At 38.7% G+C, this 23814-nt stretch overlaps 1 protein-coding gene across 1 annotated transcript in view; it reads right to left on the bottom strand.

Annotated features, from left to right (window-relative positions):
- Positions 1-22156: 22156 nt before the first annotated feature.
- The window catches only part of HNMT (histamine N-methyltransferase), a 45977-nt gene continuing 44319 nt past the window's right edge, over positions 22157-23814 (bottom strand). Inside the window, exon 7 of the mRNA XM_033113076.1 lies at positions 22157-23040. Within this exon, the coding sequence (XP_032968967.1) occupies positions 22685-23040 (356 nt within the window). The 3' untranslated portion in view covers positions 22157-22684. The remainder of the gene's footprint in view (positions 23041-23814) is intronic.

Below are 23814 nucleotides of genomic sequence, written 5' to 3' on the forward strand. Positions count from 1 at the left end.
ACCTAGCCCAGTTCCCGGCACATAGCCTGCGCCAAGCGAATCTTTGTTGAATAAGTTAATGGTGATATGTATACAATTATTTTTTTCTTAGTTCCTTTTATAAATTTGTTTAAAACTTAACCCTCAGGATGAAGGACACAGTAGGAAAAATTATGCAGTATACAGAGAAAGAGTAGGGGACGGATGTTTGTGTTATAACCTTTATTTAAGATTTGAAGGGTCTGAGAAACCAGTCAGCATCAGGGATTTGCAAACCCCACTGATTCGCCATGGGTTTTTGTTTAAAATGTAGTATTTAAACTGTTTAGTACTTTTTTTCCTACCCTAGTTCTTGGTAAATTCTTCCCAAGTCATTCATCTCCACACCTGCTGTCTGTAAAAGAGCTGCTCAGCAAAAGTGGTCTGCGTAGCTCTGCAAGGTAAGAAGCCCCTTCTCTCTCAAGGCAGGCATCAGTCTCACCAATGCACTTGAGCAACTTCCACCTCCCTGCCAAGTTCAGAGAGCCACAGTAATAGCTTTACATGAGGCAGAAAAAGAGAGTCATCTGGAAAATATTTCTCTATTATTGGGTGATCAACACATCGTAGTTATTATAATAATTTCCATCATCATGATTAGCAAGCCATCCTGCCAGTCTTTTATGTAGTGAAAGTAATGGACCTCCTTTTATCACTACTTCCCTTTGTCAACACATATTGTTTTTCCAGCTAAATAAACAAATTAGTGTGCATGTTCATTGTCAGAGTAGCAATAAGTTTTGCAAAAAAAAAAAAAAAAATGTTGAAGGTATCAGGGGTTGGTGGTTGTCTGTCAAGAGCTGAGGATTCCATTCTGGCAGCTCAGCCATCTGATGAGAAGGCATCTAGCTTCCCTAAGGGGCTCCTTATGTGTCAGGTAATGATTTTGCTGGAGTCAGTGCCGATGAAAATGCTGTTGGTGGACATGTGGAAAAAGGTGAAGAGGAAACGGGAAAATCTAATAAGTTTAAATATGTATAATTATATACATTATATAATTTATATATATATATATATATATATATATATATATATATATATATAAAATACACACACATACACAGAAGGTGCCAAAAAAAAGATGAAAACAAGTCACCGCGACTTCTACAATTACATGAGGTGCTCAAAGTGATTATCATAGGGGTCCAGACACGTCTGATTATGGCAAACTACTGCTTGAGCAGCATTGACCAAAGTGTCCACTTGTATACATTTTTTTAGGTACCCCTGTTGTGTGTGTGTGTGTGTGTGTGTGTGTGTTTGTGTATGTACGACAAGGGCAAAGCCCCGTTCTGAAATTCCCCCCCAAGTTTCTCTAAAACAAATGGAAAGAAAAAAAGGTATGAGGGGGAAATTATTTCAGAAAACATCTGTGGAAACCATCAAGTTTATTATTAAAGTGAATATTTAAACTTTTTTTGAGACTGGCAAGATATGAAAGAAGGGTAAGAAATCACTGCTCTTCCCTAACAAATGGGAGTACCCAGGCTGTAAAAATGAAGTCCTGTGAGTTCTGGTAAAATATCTAGAAACTAAGGAGCATCAAAGTTTCGGATTAAGTACAGATGTAGCCTCTTCTTCCCTAAGAAAGATGTAGCAATGATAACTCACCTTTAGGGACTGTAGTGAGGGTTGAGTTGACACTGGTGAGAGAGTTTTCCTGAGTTATATAATTTTTTCACTTTCTGCCTCTTGTAACTATACCAACATACCTAGTGGTGTGACCACTAGGTGTGGCCACCGGGCATTTATGTGATCAACGGCCCAACTTCTATGGATGCAAGACTGAGAAATTGCCAACAAATATTTATACTTTATGTATGGTACCTTATTGTGTTTTCATAATAAACTTTCAGTCACACATCCTTCTAACATACTTCTAGCATCTCTCTGGAGCCTAATTGTCTGGATCTGTATCCTAGTTCTACTTAATGCCACTGATGGCTGTCCATATGGCAAATTTGTGCAGACTTAAAAAAGGTGTACTTTTCTAAAAAATGCTTTATTCCCATCTGTCAAAAGTGTCATAATACACTGATTTTATTAGACTAAAACACTTTACTGCCATCTTCCGGAATATTATCCTATTCAATATACTATGATTATAATGGGAATGATGGACCCTTAGATGGGACACCTTTTGTGTTGTTCAATATGAAATATCACCTTCGTTCTGTTGCTTTTTAGCTATGTGAACTTGTGCACTTATTTAACCTCTCTCTGTTTCTGTAAAATGAAGCCAATTATAGAATTCTGGAAATTAAATTAGTTAATACATGTAAGTATTTAGGTATATGGCGAACATGAAACATTCGGTAAATATAAGTTATAATCATTATTACTGATGAAGAAATAGACTTTGATTAAGTAGCTTCCCCAAGGATATCCAAATGCTAAGAGGAGCTGGGATATGAATTGGGTCAGGTTTCTCTCTGCCACTGTTCATCTTTTTGCCCCCACTTCATGCCAACTCCTGTGTTGGGAAAGTGGTCTGTGGTCAAACATGAAAAATTTGCTTCATCAACACTGAGTTTTAACTGAATGTAAAGTAGCTGTGTAACTATTAGTTACTAGGAGGGATGGAAGAAACATATGTTCTATTGTTTGCATTTAAATTTTCAAAAAGTGAGCAGTTCTCTCCAGAAAATAATGTGGTTCTGCTCAGTTTGCTGTTTATTTCTGTTATATAATTCTTGTAAAAAGAGTGTCCCATGTTTACTACCCGATTTGGGGCTTACTGTAATTATAGTCTTTATAATATGATCTTTTAGAACTATGCTTCATAGCCCTTTTGAGAATTTATGGATTCTTGAAAATCAGAGGTCCAATCAGGTGAAGGAAGTTTGAAACAGCTGTGAACCCTGGGAGTGGATGGGAAACCCATGTCTACGTTCCAGACCAGACTTCTCATCTGCTGTACCTCTTAGACACTGAGGAGATGGCCCCTGTGAGACCTGAAGCAGCCTGAGACCCCGGGAGGCTCTTCTCTTCTCACTCCTCTTCTTCCTGCCCTCCCCCCAGCAGAAGTCCCTCACCTCACCCCAACCTTTTAAGAGTCAGCTTGGCTGTACTCCATGTCCTGAAGGTCCCACATGCATCTTCAGATCTCCTGGGGCAATTAACTGACGGCTATAAATGAACCAAGTCCCATCTTGTGTAACTGTTCATGGAACTGTTTGCCCTCACATTGATTTTTCCGCTTTCTGTCTCCTCTACTCTGCATTACAAAGGGAGGGGAGGCAGTTCAGAGGAAGGTTGACTGTAGGTTGTTTTCCAGGGTCCTGTGCTAGGTCCACAGGCACAAGCTTATGGTTGGGTTTGGCCAAGGAAGGCGCTGATGGAAGACTGATGGTTGGTGGGAGGAAGGAAGAAGCTACCTCTTTTCTGCCTGTGGCCAGATTTCCAAAAGCAGGTGCTTCTCTTCTGTCTCCAGCAGACCCTGCAATGACCTATGTCAGCTTCAGTTTATACTATGTGGCCCGTCCTTAAAGCTCCAATGACAACACTCGTCTCATGTCCCTTCAAACTTGGGATTATAGGTGCCTCCAGCTGTTGCTCATCTCTTCATTGTGTCCCTCTGTAAGGGGTGGCTTTGCAACACTCTCTCTTTACCCTCTATAACTTTTAAACCAATTCCCTGTGTTTGTTTTAGATATTCAGAGCATTTCTGTTTTCCTGGTTGGACCCTGACTGACAGGGACTGGTTTTAGAAAAGATGGTTGTGGGCGGGTGGAGATGAGCAAAAATTCATGAATATGATGTGTAGAAGAAAGAGTATGCTGTGAAGAATGGATGTTTTGGGAAACGATTCCAATTAAGAAGTTGTTGGCTCCTAAATGGTTCCTTAGAGGAAGGAAGGAAGTTAGGACTCATCATCCTGAACTGGGCACCCATCACACCCAGGGTCTTACGGGAAAACCACAGGCTTCCTTCCTTTCATGTCACGAGGAGTACTGGGCTCCCCTTTTGCGAATGACTTTGTATAGCAGGGAAGGAATGGGCTGCTGCCCTGAATGTAGCGCACAGGAGACCCTGTGATACTCAGGATGTTGGTGAGGGTGACAACCTTTAAACCAGTTACACAAAGGGGGTTTTCCTACTACATGTTTCACAGGGCCACAGAGTTTGTCCTGTAAAACATTAAGAATAACTGTTGTTCAGTCATTCTATAACTATTAGCGAATGCCTACTATGTTCCATTCTATTTTAGGTACTGGGAATAGAGCAGTGAGCAAATAAAATATACTATGTCTTCATGGAGTTTATAATATATGGGTGAGGGATGGGGGAGACAGACCCCAAACAAAATATATAAGTAATGTATATGTTAAAATGGCAATATATATTACAGAGAAAAATAATGCAGGGAAATGAATAGTAAGTGTTGGGAGTAGAGGGTTGTAGTTTTAAAAATGAAGGTCAAGGAAGGCCTCACTTAGAGTGGAATTTAAGTAAAGACCTGAAGGAGGTGAAAGAAAGTCCTGGGTCCTCTGAGTAAAGAGCATTTGGGCAGAGATAGAAAGGGCTAAGAGCATCATGTGGAGTTGGGGTGTGGCTAATAGAGGGAGCTCACAGAAGAATACGGGTTTCTGGCCGGAGCCTCTGGAAGGACGGCATTCTGATCAATTGAAATGAAGCAAAAATGAGAAAGCGGTTTTCTTGGGGTTTGGTTTGGGAGACTGATTATTTAGACATATTCAATTCGATAAGCCTATTACACGTTTAAGAAGTGATGCCACATAAGTAGTTGCTTCTATAAATATAGAACTCAAAAAGAGAGAGACTTCAGAGTTGTCAGCATATCAAGAGTACTTAAATAAATTATATTTAAGCCCCAAGGGAATGACAGTGAGCATAGATGGGAAAATAAAAGGCCAAAGATAGAGTACTCAGCACTCCAAAATAAAGAGGTCGGGGAGATGAGGAGGAACTTGAAATGAAGCTATATTAGTCAGGGTTCTCCAGAGAAACAGAATCAATTGGGAATATATACCAGAGGTGCCAAAAAAAATGTACACATTTTAAGAGATGTTATCTATGTATTCAAAGTTGAATTGAATTACAGTAGCAATTTGTAGTATGACATTTGCTCAAAAGATGGCGTTAATTAAATGAATGCTGGCGTCATTCATTGTATTACAATTTAATACAGTTTTTTCCTATCTTAAAATGTGTATACATTTTTTTGGCACACACACACACATGCACACATACATACATACATACATACATACATATGGGGCTGCCAAAAAATGTATACACATTTTAAGAGATATTATCCATGCTCAAGCAGTAGTTCGCAGTAATCAGTAGTGTCTGGATGCTGATGGTAACCACTTTGAGCACCTCTTGTAATTGCAGGAGTCAAACGTGACTTGTATTCATCTTCTGTTATTGGTGTATATTGAGTATTACAATTAATACATTTTTTCCCTTTCTTAAAATGTGTATACATTTTTTTTGGCACCGTGTGTGTGTGTGTGTGTGTGTGTGTATGTATACATATATATATACATATACATATATACACATACATATACACACATATATATACACATATATATGTATATATATGAAGGGAGAGAGAGAGAGAGAGTGATTTATTATGAGGGACTGGCTCAAACAATTTTGGAGGCTGAGAGTCCCATGATCTGCCATCTGCCATCTGGAGGACCAGGACAGCCAATGGTGTAGTTCCCGTCCACATCTGAAGACCTGAGAACCACGGGAAGCCAATGGTGTGAGTCCCAGTCTGAGTCTGAAGGCCAAGAACCAGGAGCACCAGTGTCTAAGGGCAGGAGAACATGGATGTTCCAGCTCAAGCAGAGAGCAAATTCATCCTTCCTCTCACTTTCTGTTCTATTCAGGCCTCAACACATTAGATGATGCCCACCCACCTTGATGAGGGTGATCCTCTTTACTCAGTCTACCAATTCAAGTGCTAATGATCTTTCCCCAAAAAAAGCCCCACAGTCGCACCCAGAAATAATATTTTACCATTTATTAGTCCAGTCAAATTGACATATACAATTAACAATTAAGCATTACAAAAGCATTAGAAGTAGAGGCAGATGAGGTGTAAGGTGAAACATGAGAGGAGAGGTATCCTGAAAGTCAAGTAATATGTTTCAGGATAGAATGTGACAAATGCTGCTAATAGATAGAACAAGGTGAGGACAAAGGTCTTGCCATAGGATCTAGCTATAGAGATCACTGGTGATGCCGAAAAGAGCAGCGTCAGTGAAGTAGTGTGGCTAAAACACAGAATGAGCTTAGTGACATGAAATGATAGGAAAATGAATGACAGTGAGTACAGAAAACACTTTCAAGAAGAGTTTCTGTAAAGGGAAAGACAGAAATAAATAGTAGCTAGAGGAGGAAGTAGAATTAGTTAAAAACATTTTTTTTAAGGTAGGAGAATAATTATATTGATAAGAAAGATATAATCAAGAAAAGAAAATGATGATTCAGGGAAAAGATGAGATAATTGCTGTTGCGATGTTTGAGCAGAGTGGAGGAGTTGGCGCCTAGGGCACAAGTAGAGGCATTGGCGTTAGTAGAGGCACAGGCAGCACATTCAGAGACCAGGAGAGGAGGCAGAGCTTGTGGGGACAGATGCTGACAGGTGAGCTCATGTGGTGGGAGTTTCAGAAGTTCTCTTCTGGTTGCTTTTATTTTCTTAGTAAAATACAAAGCTGAGGAGGATAAACCAAGTCATCCACTAAGAAAGGAGGATGGGGGAAGATTCAAGTATGGAATAGTCCACTTGCAGAGTGGGAGAGAAATGGGTATGGAAATAAAATTTTCAGTTAGCATTAAAAGCTCACTTGAGATTAATGGTCATGAATTTAAAGTGAGGCCATTTATCATGGTTTTATGCCTTTCTTTAGTCGTGTTCAATTGCACAGAGGCAGGCATGGAGTAGACGTAGCGTTGGATTTGACTTGGGCTCTGTTTTGCCTGTGATGAAGTTAGAGAGGCACAAAGAAGTCATGGATATATGCAAGTGAGGGGTCACAATTCAGCCTGGATAAGAAGGGGCGGTGAATCTAAGGTGGGTCAGAAAAAGGGAATACTTATGTCATTGACAGATTGTGGGTCCCGATGGGATCAAATGGAGGTCGGGCAGAGGATACTGGCAGGGGAGGGCTGGAAAGATAGCAGGTAGTGGTCAGAGAGCGCAATGCTGGAAATAGAGAACACAAAAGGAATGTAGTTCAAATAATGATTAGGTCCATGGTATAACTACAGAAGCAAATGACTGGGGAACACAGAGAAGATGATCTCAGGAAGAAAGGAGCTCAAAGTCTGAGAAGCCAGGGTATTAGAAAGTTCATATTAGATCAGAAGGACATTGATATAACCAAGCAGCAGGAGTGGTATAAAATAAAGTGACAATAAGTCAGGATCAAAAATTAAGAAGTGGTCTAACTATGAGGTGACAGCTATAAAAAGGAGGACTGGTGTATGGAATAGCCTGATCATCTGAGATTCAAAGCAGAGTGTTTTCCTGGAGAAAGAAGAGAAAATAGGAAGGAAGGAGCAATGGAGGGTAAGAGGACCGCCATCCCTCCTGCAAGACCAGGGTCTGAGAGTGCCGGAGAGATAAAAGCTATCGTTGCAAAGGGCAATGGAGGAAGTGGTATCCTCAGAAGAGCGTCAGGGTCTAGCACATGATGTGGCTGATTATAATGGACCAGGAGTTTTACAAGCCACAGGAAAGAGTGTTAGGAATTGGATACAGTTAGAAGATGTGATCAGAAAAAGATTTTGTGGGGTTTAAAGAACAGAGAAGGAAGGCTAGCCTGGAAACGAGGACTTCTTGTGTGGTTTTCTTTAGTTGAAACTTTGACTTTCTTTAGCTACTGACTTAGCGCTTTGTCTAATTGTGGAGGGACTATTTTCTTCTCATGAGGCAAGGTACATAAGCATGAATACATATGTAATGGGTTGTGTTTAAGAGATAATCTTCCCTGGGTTGTGAGGCACTGTGCCTATGAGGTAATGTATGGAAATTGGGTGGAAAGCAAAGTTTGGCTCAGGGTGTTGGGAAACTGCAGATTAAGAGAAATGTGCATGGAAATGGGAAGAAAGGATTGTTAGAATGTAAAATACCAAATCTGAAATCAGGCCTGTTTTATTATTGTGGGAATGTTCACTGTCAGGCCAAAGACAGTATGTCATGCCCTGATATTGGAAATATAAATTTTGAAGGTGAGAAGAGGAAGAAACCGACCTATACAGGTTTTGAGTCCTTATATGAGTGGCAGGTACACAGTTTGAAAGTCACAAGAGCACAATTTTAATTTATTTTTTCACAAACTGGAATTACTTTCTGTTGCTTTCAACTTCATTTCCACTTAATGGTAGAAAATACGATACAGTCAATTTTAGGTAAATTCAGGCAAATAACAGATTACTTAGTCATTTCAAGTCCAATCTCAATTTCAGAAGCTCTTTCTGAATATGGGGTATGGGAAGATTCAACGTCACTCTGAGTGAGAGCCTGTGCTTACATTTGGTCTGCATAGTGACAGCAATGTCACCGAACAGGGTGACATAGTCTATCATACTCTATCATAAGTATGAGACCTGTTGAGGGCCAGTGGCCATCTCTCCGCCCTTGCACACACATTTAGGGGGTGGTGGGTTGAGTGGATAAGCGTCTTTGGAATGCTTGCTCATGACACTCTTAAGCCTTTGGCAGCACACCCTGGGGTGTGATGTCCCCTGTTGCCTTCTCTTGCCCTTACAAGTTTAGCCATGCTATACTAGAAGTTACAGCTTTCCTCTGCAGTAGCTGCCTGTGATTACAGAAAGATTTTTCCATGACGTTTGTTGTCTCCCTGAGCTTGACTCGGGATAGAATACCCAGATACACTGTAATATCAGATCTCAAACTTAAAATGGATTTTTTTTGTGTGTTACCTCATATGTTTGCTATAAAGTTGGGCATATGTGTTTCTCCCCAATCCCCAACAATAAGAATTATCTCTTATGTCTAACATTCTCATTTTTCTCCAATAACCATATTCCATATTCTGAGTTCAAACCGTCTTTAGCTCATAAAGACATGGGAACTTGGTCAGTGCAGGGAGAAGAAATCATTACTGCAGTCATATGCTTTATCTCTGGAGTAAGAAATGTCATGCCTCTGTTCTTTGGTTTCCCCTGAAGAAAAAACTTTGGATATCACTGGATAAGATATGTAGTAGGTTTTTCACTTTCTCCTGAATTACCTGTTTTCAGTTAGTGGAAAGTTTGGGTTGATAAATGAAATAAAATGCATGCCAATTGGCAAACTTTTTGAAAGAAAGGTGCTACTGGAATGGAAATACTCATAATTGTTTTAAATTCTTGAGAATGAGAATGAGAGAATGAGCAGATGGCTCGTCATGCTTTCATTGGCTTTCAGGTTGGTTCCAAATGGCAAACTATTGCCTGGACAAATATTTGGAATCAAAATGACCCTACTCCATTTGTTCAGAATATTTCAGTGCTCTGTTGACTGTGCAAGTCATGTTCACTATTATAAAAGGACATAAAACTTGCTGGGGGGAAAATTGTGATTTATCGGAGAACTAGGATGCAGTTTGAAAAGAAATCAAGTGAAGGGACAGAGATATCCATCACCAAATGACAAAGATGCTAACAGGGGAAGAAAAGAGTCTGAACACATTGTGGAATTTGAAGTAAAGGTGGCAGGCAGCCTGTTATCTAGGTGTGGATAAATTCCGTGTGCTTCGTTGTTATAGAGACCAGAACTATTTTCAAATGAAAACCTGGGTCTTGAATTATGGATTTTGTTCTAAATAAGCCAAAGAGATTATGATGTAATTTTGATAGGACCAATGATCCTTATGAGTAAATAACATTTACTTTGTTTTCTTTTACTTAAACATGACATCACTACTGTATTTTGGAATAGCTCTTGAGGAAAAGAGTAAAGCAGAATTATACATGATTGAAGAGCATCAATCAAATTACTTGGCTCTAAAAAAAAAGAAAAAAAATGAAGCATAGTTAATTAGTAATATGAACTTAGATTAGGATGTGGGAACTGGCTTTCTCAATGCTCTAGGGTATTACTTGAGATTAATTTAAAAACAATAGTAGGGGTGTATAGAGGGTAGAGTGAGTCACTGCAATCCGGCCCAAGTCTGAATTCCCACTGTACCACTTAATAACTGTTTGATATGAGACAAATCTCAACCTGTGTGCATTTTCACATCTTGCCTAAGTATCAGTTTTTCTTTCTGTAGAATGAAAATATTAAAAACCTACTCTGTGGTTTGCAGGAATGCAACGAAATGCATATTACATTGCCTAGCATAGTATCTGGGACGTAGATTTAGGATTTTTCATCTAGTCCATCCCAGTAAATTTGCGATGCAAAGGATTGAACTAATATTGCCTGAACTATTTGATTTTTCTTTCAAAGATGTTAGGGAATAAATTCAATACAAGAGCCCATGTGTTTTGCTTTTTTCCACTTGAAGTGAAGGCCCAGTGTCCCTTTGGAAGACGGCTAGGAGGACCTAGACATTAGAGTTTCCCTGAATTCAGATTTATTCATTCTGGCTATGCTTTGGTTTCTCCCCCTTTCTCTAAGCAATTGCTACATTCTGGCTATGATTTTGTATTTGTCACTGTTGGAACTTACGCAGGTATTAATTCGTCCACTCCACCCCAAGCTAATTGTCATTCCTGAAATAGGAATCTATTTTTCTCCTCATAGTGTGACATATCCCAGAAAAGAGCTTTGCACTGGGGAAGGGAATCTTTGACTAAAGAAAACAAAACAAATGAACAAAGCAATGAAATTCCTGAAGATCCTGCTCAAATGTGTCCTGTTCATGAAATCTGTTTCTTTAATTCTCTAGTAAGAAGTAATTGCTTTACACCCCCTCAGGTAGTGTCTCCAGCTTAATTTTGCATTTGGGTCTTATTTCATCTTGTATTGTATTTGTTTTGTTTTGTTTTTCACCTGTCACTCTCCCTTAGTAGTGAGCACCTCGTGAGAGCTAGGCCATCTTCTCCTGCTCGGCCAGTGTTTCCATTCTACCCAGCATCTAGTCTTGCACAGAAGTTTCCAAACAAGGTCAGCCCCTATCAGTCACTCCCTCTCTGCAGACCCCCGAGATGTGAGAATCTTGGCTACCGTGATTGTGTCCATGGAAATGCATGTCCTTAATTTGGGAATTGGGGCAATTTGAACTGTAATATTCTAAAGCCCCATTTTGAGGTGAGTAAGATAGTTCAAAGCTTGTGAAATCAGTCCCTTTGCAACTCAGAAAGCCCTTTCTGGTCCAGCTGACAGCTTCTTGGCTGAGAAATGTCACCGACTGGTAAAGCTGGTCTCCAAGCAAAGGCACATCTATTTATACAGTTGTGGCTATTTCTGTTTCAAATTAACATTTGCTTCTCCAATGCCTCTCTCCCTTCTCAGTGATGTTTCCTCACTGTTCCGTGTAAATTTTTGTTTTTCAAATATTGATCGAAAGATAGTGGAAGTGGGGGCCCTTTGCATGAAAGGAAAAACACTTGGAATATGTAGTTGCCTTGAATCCCTGACTTTTGAGTTTAGTTGTTTACCTCCTAAAAATTAAAAATGACTTTTTAAGGCACAAAACTGGGACTGTGACTAACTCTGATTTTACGTAGCCATAGGTATCTGGGCCAGATCTTAACTCATTTTTCTTGGTGGGAAATGATGATGTTTTATAGATCCCTTTAATACTGTTGGACACAAGTCAGCAGACCTTTGTTCTTTTGATTGGAAATGTAAATTGTACTTAAGAATTGTTCCAAAAGAGTCTTGAGCTGAGTCCTTGGATACAAAGTTGCAACTCACTGCAGATTCTGATAGCTGAGTTACAACTCACTGAAAATCAGGGGTTTAAAATGGAAGCGCTGACAAACCTTCAAGCCAGGGCAGCACAAATGGCGCCTTGATAATTTATAGTCTACAGGCAGCTCTTGGGTTTATTATCAAAATGACAAATGCACTGTCATTGTTAATAGGATATTTCCCAGCAAGGACTTTTTGTTATGCAAGCCAGGTTCGGTATGTCATGCAGCATGATAGCAATAAAGTGTACAAGAATTTGTAATGAACTTCAATTACTAATAGATTATGGTTAATGGGAAATATGTGCAGTAAAGATATGGGTTTTTATATGCGCCTTCTGGTATTCTACAAGGCAATGATTTATGCTACAATTTATGTTAACATTTTCTACCATAAAAAGGCCCCATTTGGTAGAAAGCCACTTCATCCATAACAAATATTTAAGATAACTTTGCACATAATATAAATGAAGGTATAAAATTAGATATTAATCTATTTAATTTTAGCATTTTTATTTTTATTGAAAATGGAGACTTTTTTCTCATTCGAGTAATCCTGTTGGTTAAAAATTCTAGCTATAAAACAGAAGCATGAGATATATTGATGTCTTTGAGTTAAATGTAACATTTTGTATGTGAATTTCTGTTTAACTTCCTGCTGTAATTAAGGACCCAGTTAAGATTTGATATATAGTGATGTCTTGCTTATGTAAGTACTATTTTAAATTAAGAAAACCCACAAGTATTCATGTTAAATTAACATGAATTTGTAATCCACGTCATGATTCCTCTCACCATAGAGATTGACAGCTGTGATATAAATGTGGATGTGTGTATTTAAATGATTTATGTTTGTGCATGTATGTGTCTGTGTGTATATCACACAAGACACACAGACACACAGACATACACATATGGTCTGTATACATATATACACATTGACAAAAACTGACAAAATTAAAAATTGCTAATCACAGCTTAGCCAAGTATACCCACACACACACACACACACACACAAACACACACACAAAACCCCACAAAAACGTCAATCATCTCTTTTTTTAGCACATCCACACCGTATGTGCTACCACCCTTTAGTCACTTAGTAGTCCTTTCGGTTATCAGGTTGACTGTGGCAGTATTGCAGTACTTATGTTCAGGTAACCCTTATTTTACTGTTAGAATTGTTTGATTTTATTATTAATTATTGTTGTTATTCTCTTACTGTGCCTAATTTATAAAACAAATTTTTTCACAGGTATGTATGTATAGGAAAACCATATATGGGATATATGGGATTTGGTACCATCTATGGTTTTAGGCATCCACTGGGAGTCTTGAAACATCCCCCATGGATAAGGAGGTACTACTAGAGCTGACATCATGTGGATTAAACATCTGGAATCCATGTGATTGATGAAATGGGTACACTTCTCATCTTGATATCTTGCCCCTATGTGGAAAAAAAAAATCTTTTCCTTGAAAACAGTCACCCACTTTCTTAGACCCAATACAACCTGTGTTGTATTTTTCAGTTTTTCTTTTGTTTTCTCAATGTTTCTTATGGCCTGCTTTATAGATTAGAAAAAAATTATTCCTATTAAATGGGAAAGACTTGGGTCAGGTTTATTTACTTCTGGTAGTTAGGACATGGGTTCAACCACTGTTACTCCGAAAAAGTTAACATCGTACCTAGAAGATAGAAACTTATTTCTTTCTCACGTAACAGTCTGAGGGTAGACAGTTCCCCCCAAGTGGCAACTGCTCCATCAGGTCCAGGGATCCAGCTCCTTCCACCGTTGTTTAGTGTTTCCTGGGGCATTGCAGCTCTTGTCTGCAAGGTCTGAGCAGCTCACTCTCACATCTTCATTCCAGTCATCCAGCAGGAAGAAAAGCAGAAAGCGGACATACCTCTTCCTTTGTCAGCATAGTCCACAAATTGTATTACTTCTCACATTCCATTGGCTAGAATTTTGTCATATGAGTACATGTAACTCAAAAGGATTATGGAAAATGTACATCTTCATTTGGGCAGCCAGGGACCTAATTAAAAATCAAATGTTATATGACCATAGAAGAAGGGAAGTGTTGCTATTAGGAAACAGTTTCTGACACATTACCTTCGACTCTTGGGCCAGCTGGAGCTATGCAGTCCTTACTGTTTGCCATTGTAAAGTCTCTTTTGTTATGGATACTCCGGATCTGAGATTACATTTACACAAGATCAGAATAATAGATCACTTCACTGGGATTGTCCTCCCTTGCCCAAGAGGGCAGGCCACATTCATAAGCTGCCTTTTGAAGGTAATATGGTGTTGGATCAAAGGTGATTAAGTCAAACAGGTGCTTTCTTTGTACAGAGTCACCAGGTGAGCGCAGTCCCCAGGAAATAGAATGGAAATTTGGAAGCTGGCAGATAACAGAGAATCAACAACAATTAACATTAGAAGAAGCCAAGATATGGTGGTTAAGAAAATGGTCTCTAGGGTTTATTTGTGCAGGTTGGAATTCTGGTTCCACCAGCAGTGAGAATGTGAGAGAAGTTATAACAGCACGTTCACCCTCAGTTTCTTTCTTTGTGAAACTGGAATAAAAATAGTAACTAACCCATAAGCTTGTTAGGAGGATTAGATTAAGTAATGTAACACAGTGCTTAACATATCACAAGCCCTCAATAAATATTCACTATTATTAACGTGGAAGCCTTAAAGCTCTTAAAGGTTTGTTTAATCTAGCAAAGAATCTTCCTTTAAGATGAACTCTTTTTCAAGCTGGAAATCTATAAACTAAGGAGACATGGGAGCCAGTGCTTACTTCACCATTCCTCGGACACACAGATGGGAAACCCATGGATTGCCAATGTCCAAACAAACCCATCCCATGCGATTTCTTCTGAAGCAGTAAGCCCTGGCTAATTTCCTTGTTCCATTTTCTGTGTATCTTTTATACAGTGAGAAAGAAGTCCAAACTCTTCTCAGTCAGTCCTAGAGAAATAAAATGATAATAATAATAACAATTAATAAAAATAATAAACCACAAAGACTGTAAAGTCCCTCTGCGTAAAAGCTATCATGGGGTAGATTAAGCCTCTTGGAAAACATGTAGAATAGTAGCAATATCATGATAAATAAGCCAAGGCTGCAATGTGCTTGTGCCGATAATAAGTAGCATGGAACAATTGCCTCTCCTACAGAACCCCGGGATTTATGTCTAGTCTGTCTGCGTCGGAGAGTAGAGAATTAATGCATGAAACCCATCCATCAACACATGTAGAAAAAGGAATCACAGCACAGGAATGAAATTAGCATGAGATTAGTTAGCTACAGGACATAAATAGAGGTACTGACATTTTTCTGCATCTTCTATATCAAATAGCTTTGGAGAGCTCACCCAGCTTGGACTGTACTTGATGGCCCCTGAGATTTATTTCAACATTTTCTACCCAAGGAAGGTTGTTTGCAAAGTCCTTCAAGTATCATTAGGTTGAATCAGGAAACACAGATAATTCTTCAAGAGAATGCGATCATAGGAAGACACTGCTTATACAGAATATTCACGATGTCGTTGCAGCCTCCAAAACAACACATCACCGTATTTATTAATCCATTGCTACAGAGATTACAGCAATCTGACATGGAGTCCTAATGAATTTTTGGCACATTTGGAAATTGTGACTGTCGTTGCCCAGGGAGCCTCTTAAATCAAAGCCCCTTTTTACTACAGTTGTCTTTTCCTGGTGTATATCACATTGAGAAATAGATTACACAATCTGTAGTTATAACTACCCTGCATTAGTTCATCGCATACTATGAATGTGTGTTGCGTGTATGAATCATAGGGGAGCTAGGCTATGATGGCAGATAATTTAAACATGAAATTGGTGATTCCTGGGACCTGATAGGAATAGAGGTAGAGAAATAAAGGCAAAAGTCAAAGCAAATGGATGCAAGAATCCAGGTATTTGTGACTAGATTAAAACAAACATTAGTGAAGTATAGTGCTTAGAAAGAGTTCTATTTCACCATGCAAGGAGGTGATTTTTTTATACTATGCTTTGTCCCCCCAGTTGCTTCTTCTTCCCTTTTAGAATCAGATCCCTTTTAGTTTGCAGATGGACATTTGGAGGAAAAGGTAATTTAGTTTTATGAAGTCTTACTCTTTAAGACAAGCTGCATCAAAAGTGAAAGAGGAACATAAACTTAATTTGCCCAATATGTAGACACACAATGTGAAGTCAGACAGTATAGAGTCCAGTGAACCTGTTAGGAACTTGCTTTGAGAGCTGGGCTAAGTCATTTATCTTATCAGTATCTCAGCTTCCTCACCATCCAAATGGGATAATAATAACCAATCTTTCAAACTCATTAACAATCAAATGAGACCTTATATACTATTCTAACAAGGACATTTGGGAGGCAAGAGGCAGAGATACCCACAAGGATACCTTGAGGAAAAGGGTATTTATTTTCAGGGCAGACAGGAATTGGAAATGACAAGGAGCATAACTTGAGACAGCCAAAGCTCATTTCCCATTTAAAGGCTACATGTTCTCATTCTCTCTGCAAGTCAGCTCCATTCCTCTCTGTCTAACTGACATTCTAGTGAGGTCCTCCCAGAAATGGGCCACAGTGGCAATTCTGGATTTGAATCTGTCTCATGACTTTTCAGTTTAGCTCGTATAGAAAGCCACCCAACCTCCTGACTGTTTTTCAAATATGTCCAGCTCAGTCCCACATGAGGGCCTTTGTACTTGCACTTTCTTCTTCATGAAATGCTCTTCTGCCAACTTCTTGCCTGGCTTCTGCACTTCATTTAAATCTCTGTTTAAATCTCACCCTTTAAAAAAGGCCTTTCCTGACCACTCCAAGTAATATTATACTCTCTGGTACTCTTTTCTCCTTATCTACTTTTATTTTCTTAACAGCGACTATCACTATCTGATGTGTGTGTGTGTGTGTATGTGTGTGTATGTGTGTGTGTGATTTATTTGTTTTTCTTTCTGTCCACTAGAAATTAGGTCAGTGATGTTGGAAACTTTGCCTTCTCTACGGCAATACCCCCCTTGCTTAGAACAGTGCCCCACACAGTCAATATTGGTTGAATGTATATTTTATGAATAAGTGAAAGAATGAACGCCTGACTTCTCCAGATCTACAATATCATTTTTTTCAGTTACAGTTGATATACAATATTATATTAGTTTTAGGTGTACAATACAGTGATTCGACATTTATATAACTTACAAAGTGATCACTCTGATAAATCTAGTACACATCTGACACCATACATAGTTACTACAATATTATTGACTATATTCCTTATGCTGTACTTTACATCCCCATGACTATTTTGTAACTACCAATATGTACTTCTTAATCTCTTCCCATTTTTCACCCAAACCCTCAACTTCCCTCCCATTTGGGAACACTGAAGATGTTCTCTGTATCTATGAGTTTGTTCCTGTTTTGTTTATTCTGTTCTTTAGATTCCATATATAAGTGAAATCAGATGGCAATTGTCTTTCTCTGTCTGACTTACTCCACTCAGCATAATACCATGTAGATCCATCCATGTTATTGCAGATGGCAAGATTTCATTTTATTTTATTTTTTTATGGCTGAGTAATATTTCATCATATATAAGTACCACAACTTCTTCAGTCATTCATCCATTGATTGATACTCAGGTTACCTCCATATCTCGGCTATTGTAAATAATTCTGCAATGAACATATGGATGCACATGTCCCTTCGAAGTTGTGTTTTGGGTTTCTTCAGATAAATACCCAGAAGTGGGATTACTGGGTCCTTCTTTGTTATGTCTCTTGTTATGGCTTTAGTTTTAAAGTCTGTTTTGTTGGGTATAAGTCATGCTGCCCAGCTTTTTTTTTTTAATTTCCATTTTCATGAAATATCTTTTTCCATCCCTTTAGTTTCAGTCTGTGTATATATTTTGATTTAAAGTGAGTCTCCTGTAGGCAGCATATGAAACAGTCTTGTTTTCTTATACATCTCTATGGAGCAGGATTTGTTTTAGCAGGGCTCCGGTGCTTGCCCAGTCTGTACTTTGGTTGTGTCCCCTGTGGAGTCAGCCTGGTGGTGCTCAGGTATGGTCCAAAATGGGCCACGAGTTTTGCTGGTCCCAGGGTCTCCTGGGCAGGGATCTGCCTCAGGCTACCTGGAATGCGCCACAAAGCAATCCATAGATGGCTGGTACTCACACTGGTCTTAGAAGTGCTTGGGAGGGACCAAGCATGGCTGCCACCGATGGGGCTGCTCAGTAAGAGATACAGGGGATGTGGAAGCCAGACGCTGCTTGTTTGGGGTTTGTTAACCTTTGAGAAATTTTAGGAAAGTCTGTAGCATGAGCCAAGACAGGCCACTTGTATGGAAAAGCCACTGGAAGTGGCTTGGGTGGGCCTGTAAGTTGAGTGGGATGGGGCCTCAGGAAATAACCAGGGTGGGACAGACGGTGTTAGCCAGGTTGATGGATACTCAGATATGGTGGCCACCTGCATCTGCATACAATAGCTTCTGCCATCTTCTATCTGGGAGAAAGCTGCCCCTCCAGCCCTTGCCCAGAAACCAGACAATTCAATTCCTCTCCGTATGTCCCTGGTGCTTTTCAAGCCACTGCCCCAGCACTGGAACTCAGAGCGTGTGAGTCTGTCAGTGAGTTAGTCCATGCTTGGGCCCTTTAAGAGGAACACGTGGGACTCCATCAGCCTTTGTCTCACTCAGCCACAATCTCCACCGGTTTTCACAGATAGAAGTTATGAAAACTTCTGTTCCCAGCACTGGAACTCTGGGTGTGGAGCCTGGTATAGGGCTGGGACCCCTTGCTCATCAGGGGGAATCTCTGTAGCTGAGATATCCCTCCCAATTTTTAACCACCATTTGCAGGTGTGGGGCTAGCCCATTTCATGTCTCCACCCCTCCTTCTAATTTTGATGTGCTGCTTCTGTATATTATTAGTGATAGAACTTCTGTTCAGCTAGACTTCAGGTAATTCTCAGTGATGGTTGTTCTGTAGTTTAGTTGTAATTTTGATGTGATCATTAGAAGATGAAGCACAGACTTTATTTACTCTGCCATTTGACCCTGTAATTCGAAATTTCTAACAGAAGTATTGAAAGGATCCCTTTCATATTTTTCAAGAGAAAATACTCCAATCAAATGCTGGCCAGCCTATGATGGGGTCACTTCATAGAGTTCAGAGTGTAGGCACTTACAGTGTCAGGCAGACCCATCCCCGGGTGGGGCTTGAGTGACCCAGCCCTGATTGCACTTTGACTTTTGTGAAGTACCAGCTCAGCTCTAATAGACACATGGAAGCCATGTACCTTTGGCTAGAAATGTCAAGGTTAGGAATTAGGTTGGCTCCTTTAGGTGCTAGCTTTCTGGCCTCAGTCATAATTTTCCTTAATTTAATTTTTCATCTGCTCTGCATTTCATACTGAATTTTTGTGTAATTAATAATAATTATAGTTAGTATTTTTGAAATTTCCTGTGAGACTGCTACTATATAAGAATATGTAGGTAATTTAACTCATGAAATCCTCACAGTCATCCTCTGATCTAGGTACTATGATTATCTTCATTTTGAAGATGAAGAAATGTGGAATAGAGAGAAAATAAGTTGCCTGAGATCACAAAGTGAGTAACAGAACCAAGATTTGAACCCAGGAAGTCTGGTTCTACCTCTCCACTAACAAGACTGCTTCATACGTTCATTCCCTTTAGGGCTTAGCAATGAATGCTTATTTTCTTAGAAATAACATTCTGAAAAGGTAAACACATGCAAATATGCTGTTAAAATGTCAAAATATTCTGGCTAAGCTATTCTTAATAAACATTTAAAATACATCAAATACACCTTTTGGTCCATGCAGCTTTACAGACTTAGGATCTAGTATTCTCTATGACCTCTGAATCTGTTTTTATGTATATACACTAGAAATTTAATGATTTTTTGCCCAGAATTTTCAATTAAGTAATTTGCTGATTTTTATAATAAGCAAATAACAAAGCCCTAAAATACTGTGTTCCACTAATGTTTTCTCTTTGTATTTTGGCAGTACTTCCTAACAACAAATTTTAAATAGTGTCAGAAACACTTTAAGTTAAGGTTTATACTAAGGGCAACAAACAGTTTTGTTTGGTTTTTTAAACTATGTTTACAGTAAAAATATAAACATATAGATGCTTGAGAAAGAAAACTTCACTAACACCCATTACTCAGCATCTTCCACATGCATGGCTTCATGTTAAACACGGGGAAGTGTACAATGATGTATACAACAACGTTCCAAATTCATGTTGCGGGCTTTTTTTCTGAACCACAAGGACAAATATTCAAAGTCAGTATGTGACTGTTCCAATTGTTTGTAATATTATGCAGTGTAGACAGAAACCAGTAGTTCCATCCCTTGTACCTATATAGCTTTCCACCACTAACTGGTAGGTATTCATGGGGATTTTCTCTTTAAAAAGGCATAGGTGTTCCCATTACATTACATTGAAGCAGGTGAGAATTTATTTATCCTTGTATTTTATAGTAAGGGCTGTATAGGGATAAGATTTTTATAAATACCCATCTGTGGACTGCTTTCTTTTCTAACTTTAAGTAGTATGTTAGTTCGACTCGTTTTGCACATGTACTTTTTGGAAAAGGCCATAATTTGCTCTGTAGAGTCTTGACTTCCATTATTTTGGTGAAGTTGTTCAAGGTCATCATGGCCTATATTCATCAATCATGTGTGCCTCATGGATTTCCTTTGTCAGTTTTACATATCAGTATGATTAATGGTTTAGGGTTTGTATTCAGGAATCTGATTGGATAACTGTCGTTTCATTTGTTGGAACTTATAATTCACAAAACATTGATGAAGTTTTTCAAGAAAAGAGGGCAATGCAAGTCAGTTTTACTTATTATGAACAACAAAGCTTGGTTATTTGTTAATGTAAATAGGCTCTGTATTCCAGTGTACTTCCTGGGGGGCAGCTAAGAGATTAGGGAGGGGCATTAACTCTTGGAAGTGACTATACTGTAGCATTAAATGGTAGGTCTGTAATGTGATAGAGTGACTAGCATACTGTGTTGAAGGCTTCATCTCTGGGAAAATAAGGGTTCACGAGTGTTTTAATAAAACCTTGCTTCTGCTGGTTCTACTAGGGAGTTGTAATTAGTTACCTAATCTAAAAATATATATTTATTAATTATAAAATTACTTATTTACTTAGCTAAAGAGATATATATTTTTTTTTTTTTAAATTGGGGAAGGGGAACAGGACTTTATTGGGGAACAGTGTGTACTTCCAGGACTTTTTTTTTTTTTTCTAAGTTGTTGTCTTATCAATCTTAGTTGTGGAGGGTGCCATTCAGCTTCAAGTTGTCCTTTCAGTCTTAGTTGTGGAGGGCACAGCTCAGCTCCAGGTCTAATTGCAGGGGGCGCAGCCCACCATCCCTTGTGGGAATCGAACCAGCAACCTTGTGGTTGAGAGGACGTGCTCCAACCAACTGAGCCATCTGGGAGCTCAGCTCAAGGTGCCCTGTTCAATCATAGTTGCAGGGGGCGGAGCCCACCATCCCTTGCGGGAGTCGGGGAATTGAACTGGCAACCTTGTGGTTGAGAGCCCACTGGCCTATGTGGGAATCGAACTGGCAGCCTTTGGAGTTAGGAACATAGAGCTCTAACCGCCTGAGCCACCGGGCCGGCCCTAGAGATATACTTTTTAAAAAGAATGATAGATATTTATAATTCAAAATAAAATAAAGTACATCAACTAAGTTTTCAAAAATCCCCTGAAATCTTACTGTCCAAAGATGATCCTTGGTTTTAGAAGTGATCTTAGACAGAGAGATATAAGGGAATACAGAGTATGGAAAGAGATTCTATGTTTTCTAGAAATTTAGTAAATCATGAGATGCATTTTAAGTCAGTAGAGGCTTTGTTTTGTTTTTTTTTTAAGTAAATTATTTTGATACAGCTGGCTTATCATTTTGAGGGAAAACAGCTTGTTCTCCATCTCACTCTTTAAACTTATGTAAATTTCAAACATATCAAAGATTTTTTTAAAGCAAAATTATAAAATTATTATGAAAAAATGTTAATATTTCAAAATGGTTTTAGAAAGACTAAAATGTGTTGGAAATTAAAAAAACTAAATTTGACTGAATAAATAAAATAGAAAAAAATTCAGTACATCAAGAAATAAACAAAACATTATGAAAATCATAAAATTAAAAAAGAAAAGAAAATGGGAGAAAATGGTAACATATGATAAAAAGAGTTAATTTTGTAATATCCTAAAAGTGCTTACTTTTAGTAATCAACAAAAAAAAAAAATAGAAATTACAATAGAGAAATATACAAAGACAAACACTTCTTCACAACAGGGTAAAAATCAATAAACATGTACTGTCTTCGTGTTCAAAGTATCAATAAGCACATACACTTTACTAGTATTTAAAGAATACATAGTACATACATTATTAGTAGTCTAGGAAATTCCAATACAATCAACAAATGGAAAGGATTTTATTGTCAATAAGCTAGTGAAAATTAGTTGTCGTTTTTCCAGCGTATGTGGTATTTAGCCTACTTGTGGTCTCTTTACCTGGAAAAGGGATGAAATAAGACCAGCAATATCATATATGATTCCACACGAAGTCCAAGAATGTCTTGGAATTTTCTAGATTTTATATGTAAGTGACAATACTCTATATTATAAGATGTATTTGTAATTTTAATACAGAAATAAATAATCATTATTGTTCAAAATATAATGTTTGAATACACTCTCATGATTGATATTTATGCCTCAACCACTATGAAACTCAGACTATTATTAAAAAGAACCTTTCTGTCTTTCTTTACACTGAATTCAGGCTCTTGCAGATCTTTCATAATTTCTGCTTTGAGATCAGGTGGTGCTGTTGCATTAAAGTTGCATGTTTCCGTCAAAAAATCCCAAAGCAAGTCTCCATTTTCATTGCCATCAATAAAACAGTCAGATATGTCCATGGTGGACAGAAGGTCATAACACTCATACTTAATCCCCAACTTGTCCAGCATCTGAGTGAGATCGGTCGATGTGACATACTGGCAGAGGTCATCCCGGGGTAAGCGGGATCCGTACTTTTTCCATAGCTTGTCCCAGCCACTGGTTCCTGTGCAATAGAACAAAATTCATGCTTTCGTTTATTCTTTTATTTACCGACTCTTCCAGGCAGTATATTAGCTACTTGGGATAGAGTAGTCAATAAAAAAATATTCTTGCTTTTGTGTAGCTCAACTCAAGGAGTCAGGGGTGGGGGAGGGTGGGGAGAAAGTTAAATAAATAAATAAATTGTATATCAGGTGGTGCTAAGTGCTAATAAAAAACAAATCAGAGCAAGGACTATGGAAGGTCAAAGAGCTGTACGGTTGCTGTTTTATAGAGGATGGTCACAGAGAGTCTTTCTTATAATGTGACATTTGAGCAGAGACATGCCAATCAACCGTGTAGATATATCAGAGAAGATTTCCCCAGAATGAGAGCAGAGCAACTGCAAAGGCCTGAGGCAGGAACATGCTTGGCATGTTTAAGAACAAGCCAGGAAGCCAGTGAGATTGCAATTGAGTGAATAAGGGGGGAGAATGGAAGGAGATGGGAAGCCATTGTAGTGCTGTCTGATAGAACTTTTTGGACTGATGGACCTGTTCTCTGTTTGCATTGTCCAATACGATAGTTACTAGCCACTTGTGGCTATGGAGCATTTGGATTGTGGCGAGTGTGACTGAGGAAATGCACTTAAAAGTATATTTCTTCGTAATTCATTTCAATTTCAATTTCAGTAGCCAAATGTGGCTTCCATATTGGATAACACAACATTAGACTGACTTAACATGATTTGCCTTTTAATTAGGTCACTGCCCACACAGATGAGAATAGACGATAGAAG

The sequence above is a fragment of the Rhinolophus ferrumequinum genome, chromosome 8 (assembly GCF_004115265.2).
Source record: "Rhinolophus ferrumequinum isolate MPI-CBG mRhiFer1 chromosome 8, mRhiFer1_v1.p, whole genome shotgun sequence".
NCBI classification, from domain to species: Eukaryota; Metazoa; Chordata; class Mammalia; order Chiroptera; family Rhinolophidae; genus Rhinolophus; species Rhinolophus ferrumequinum.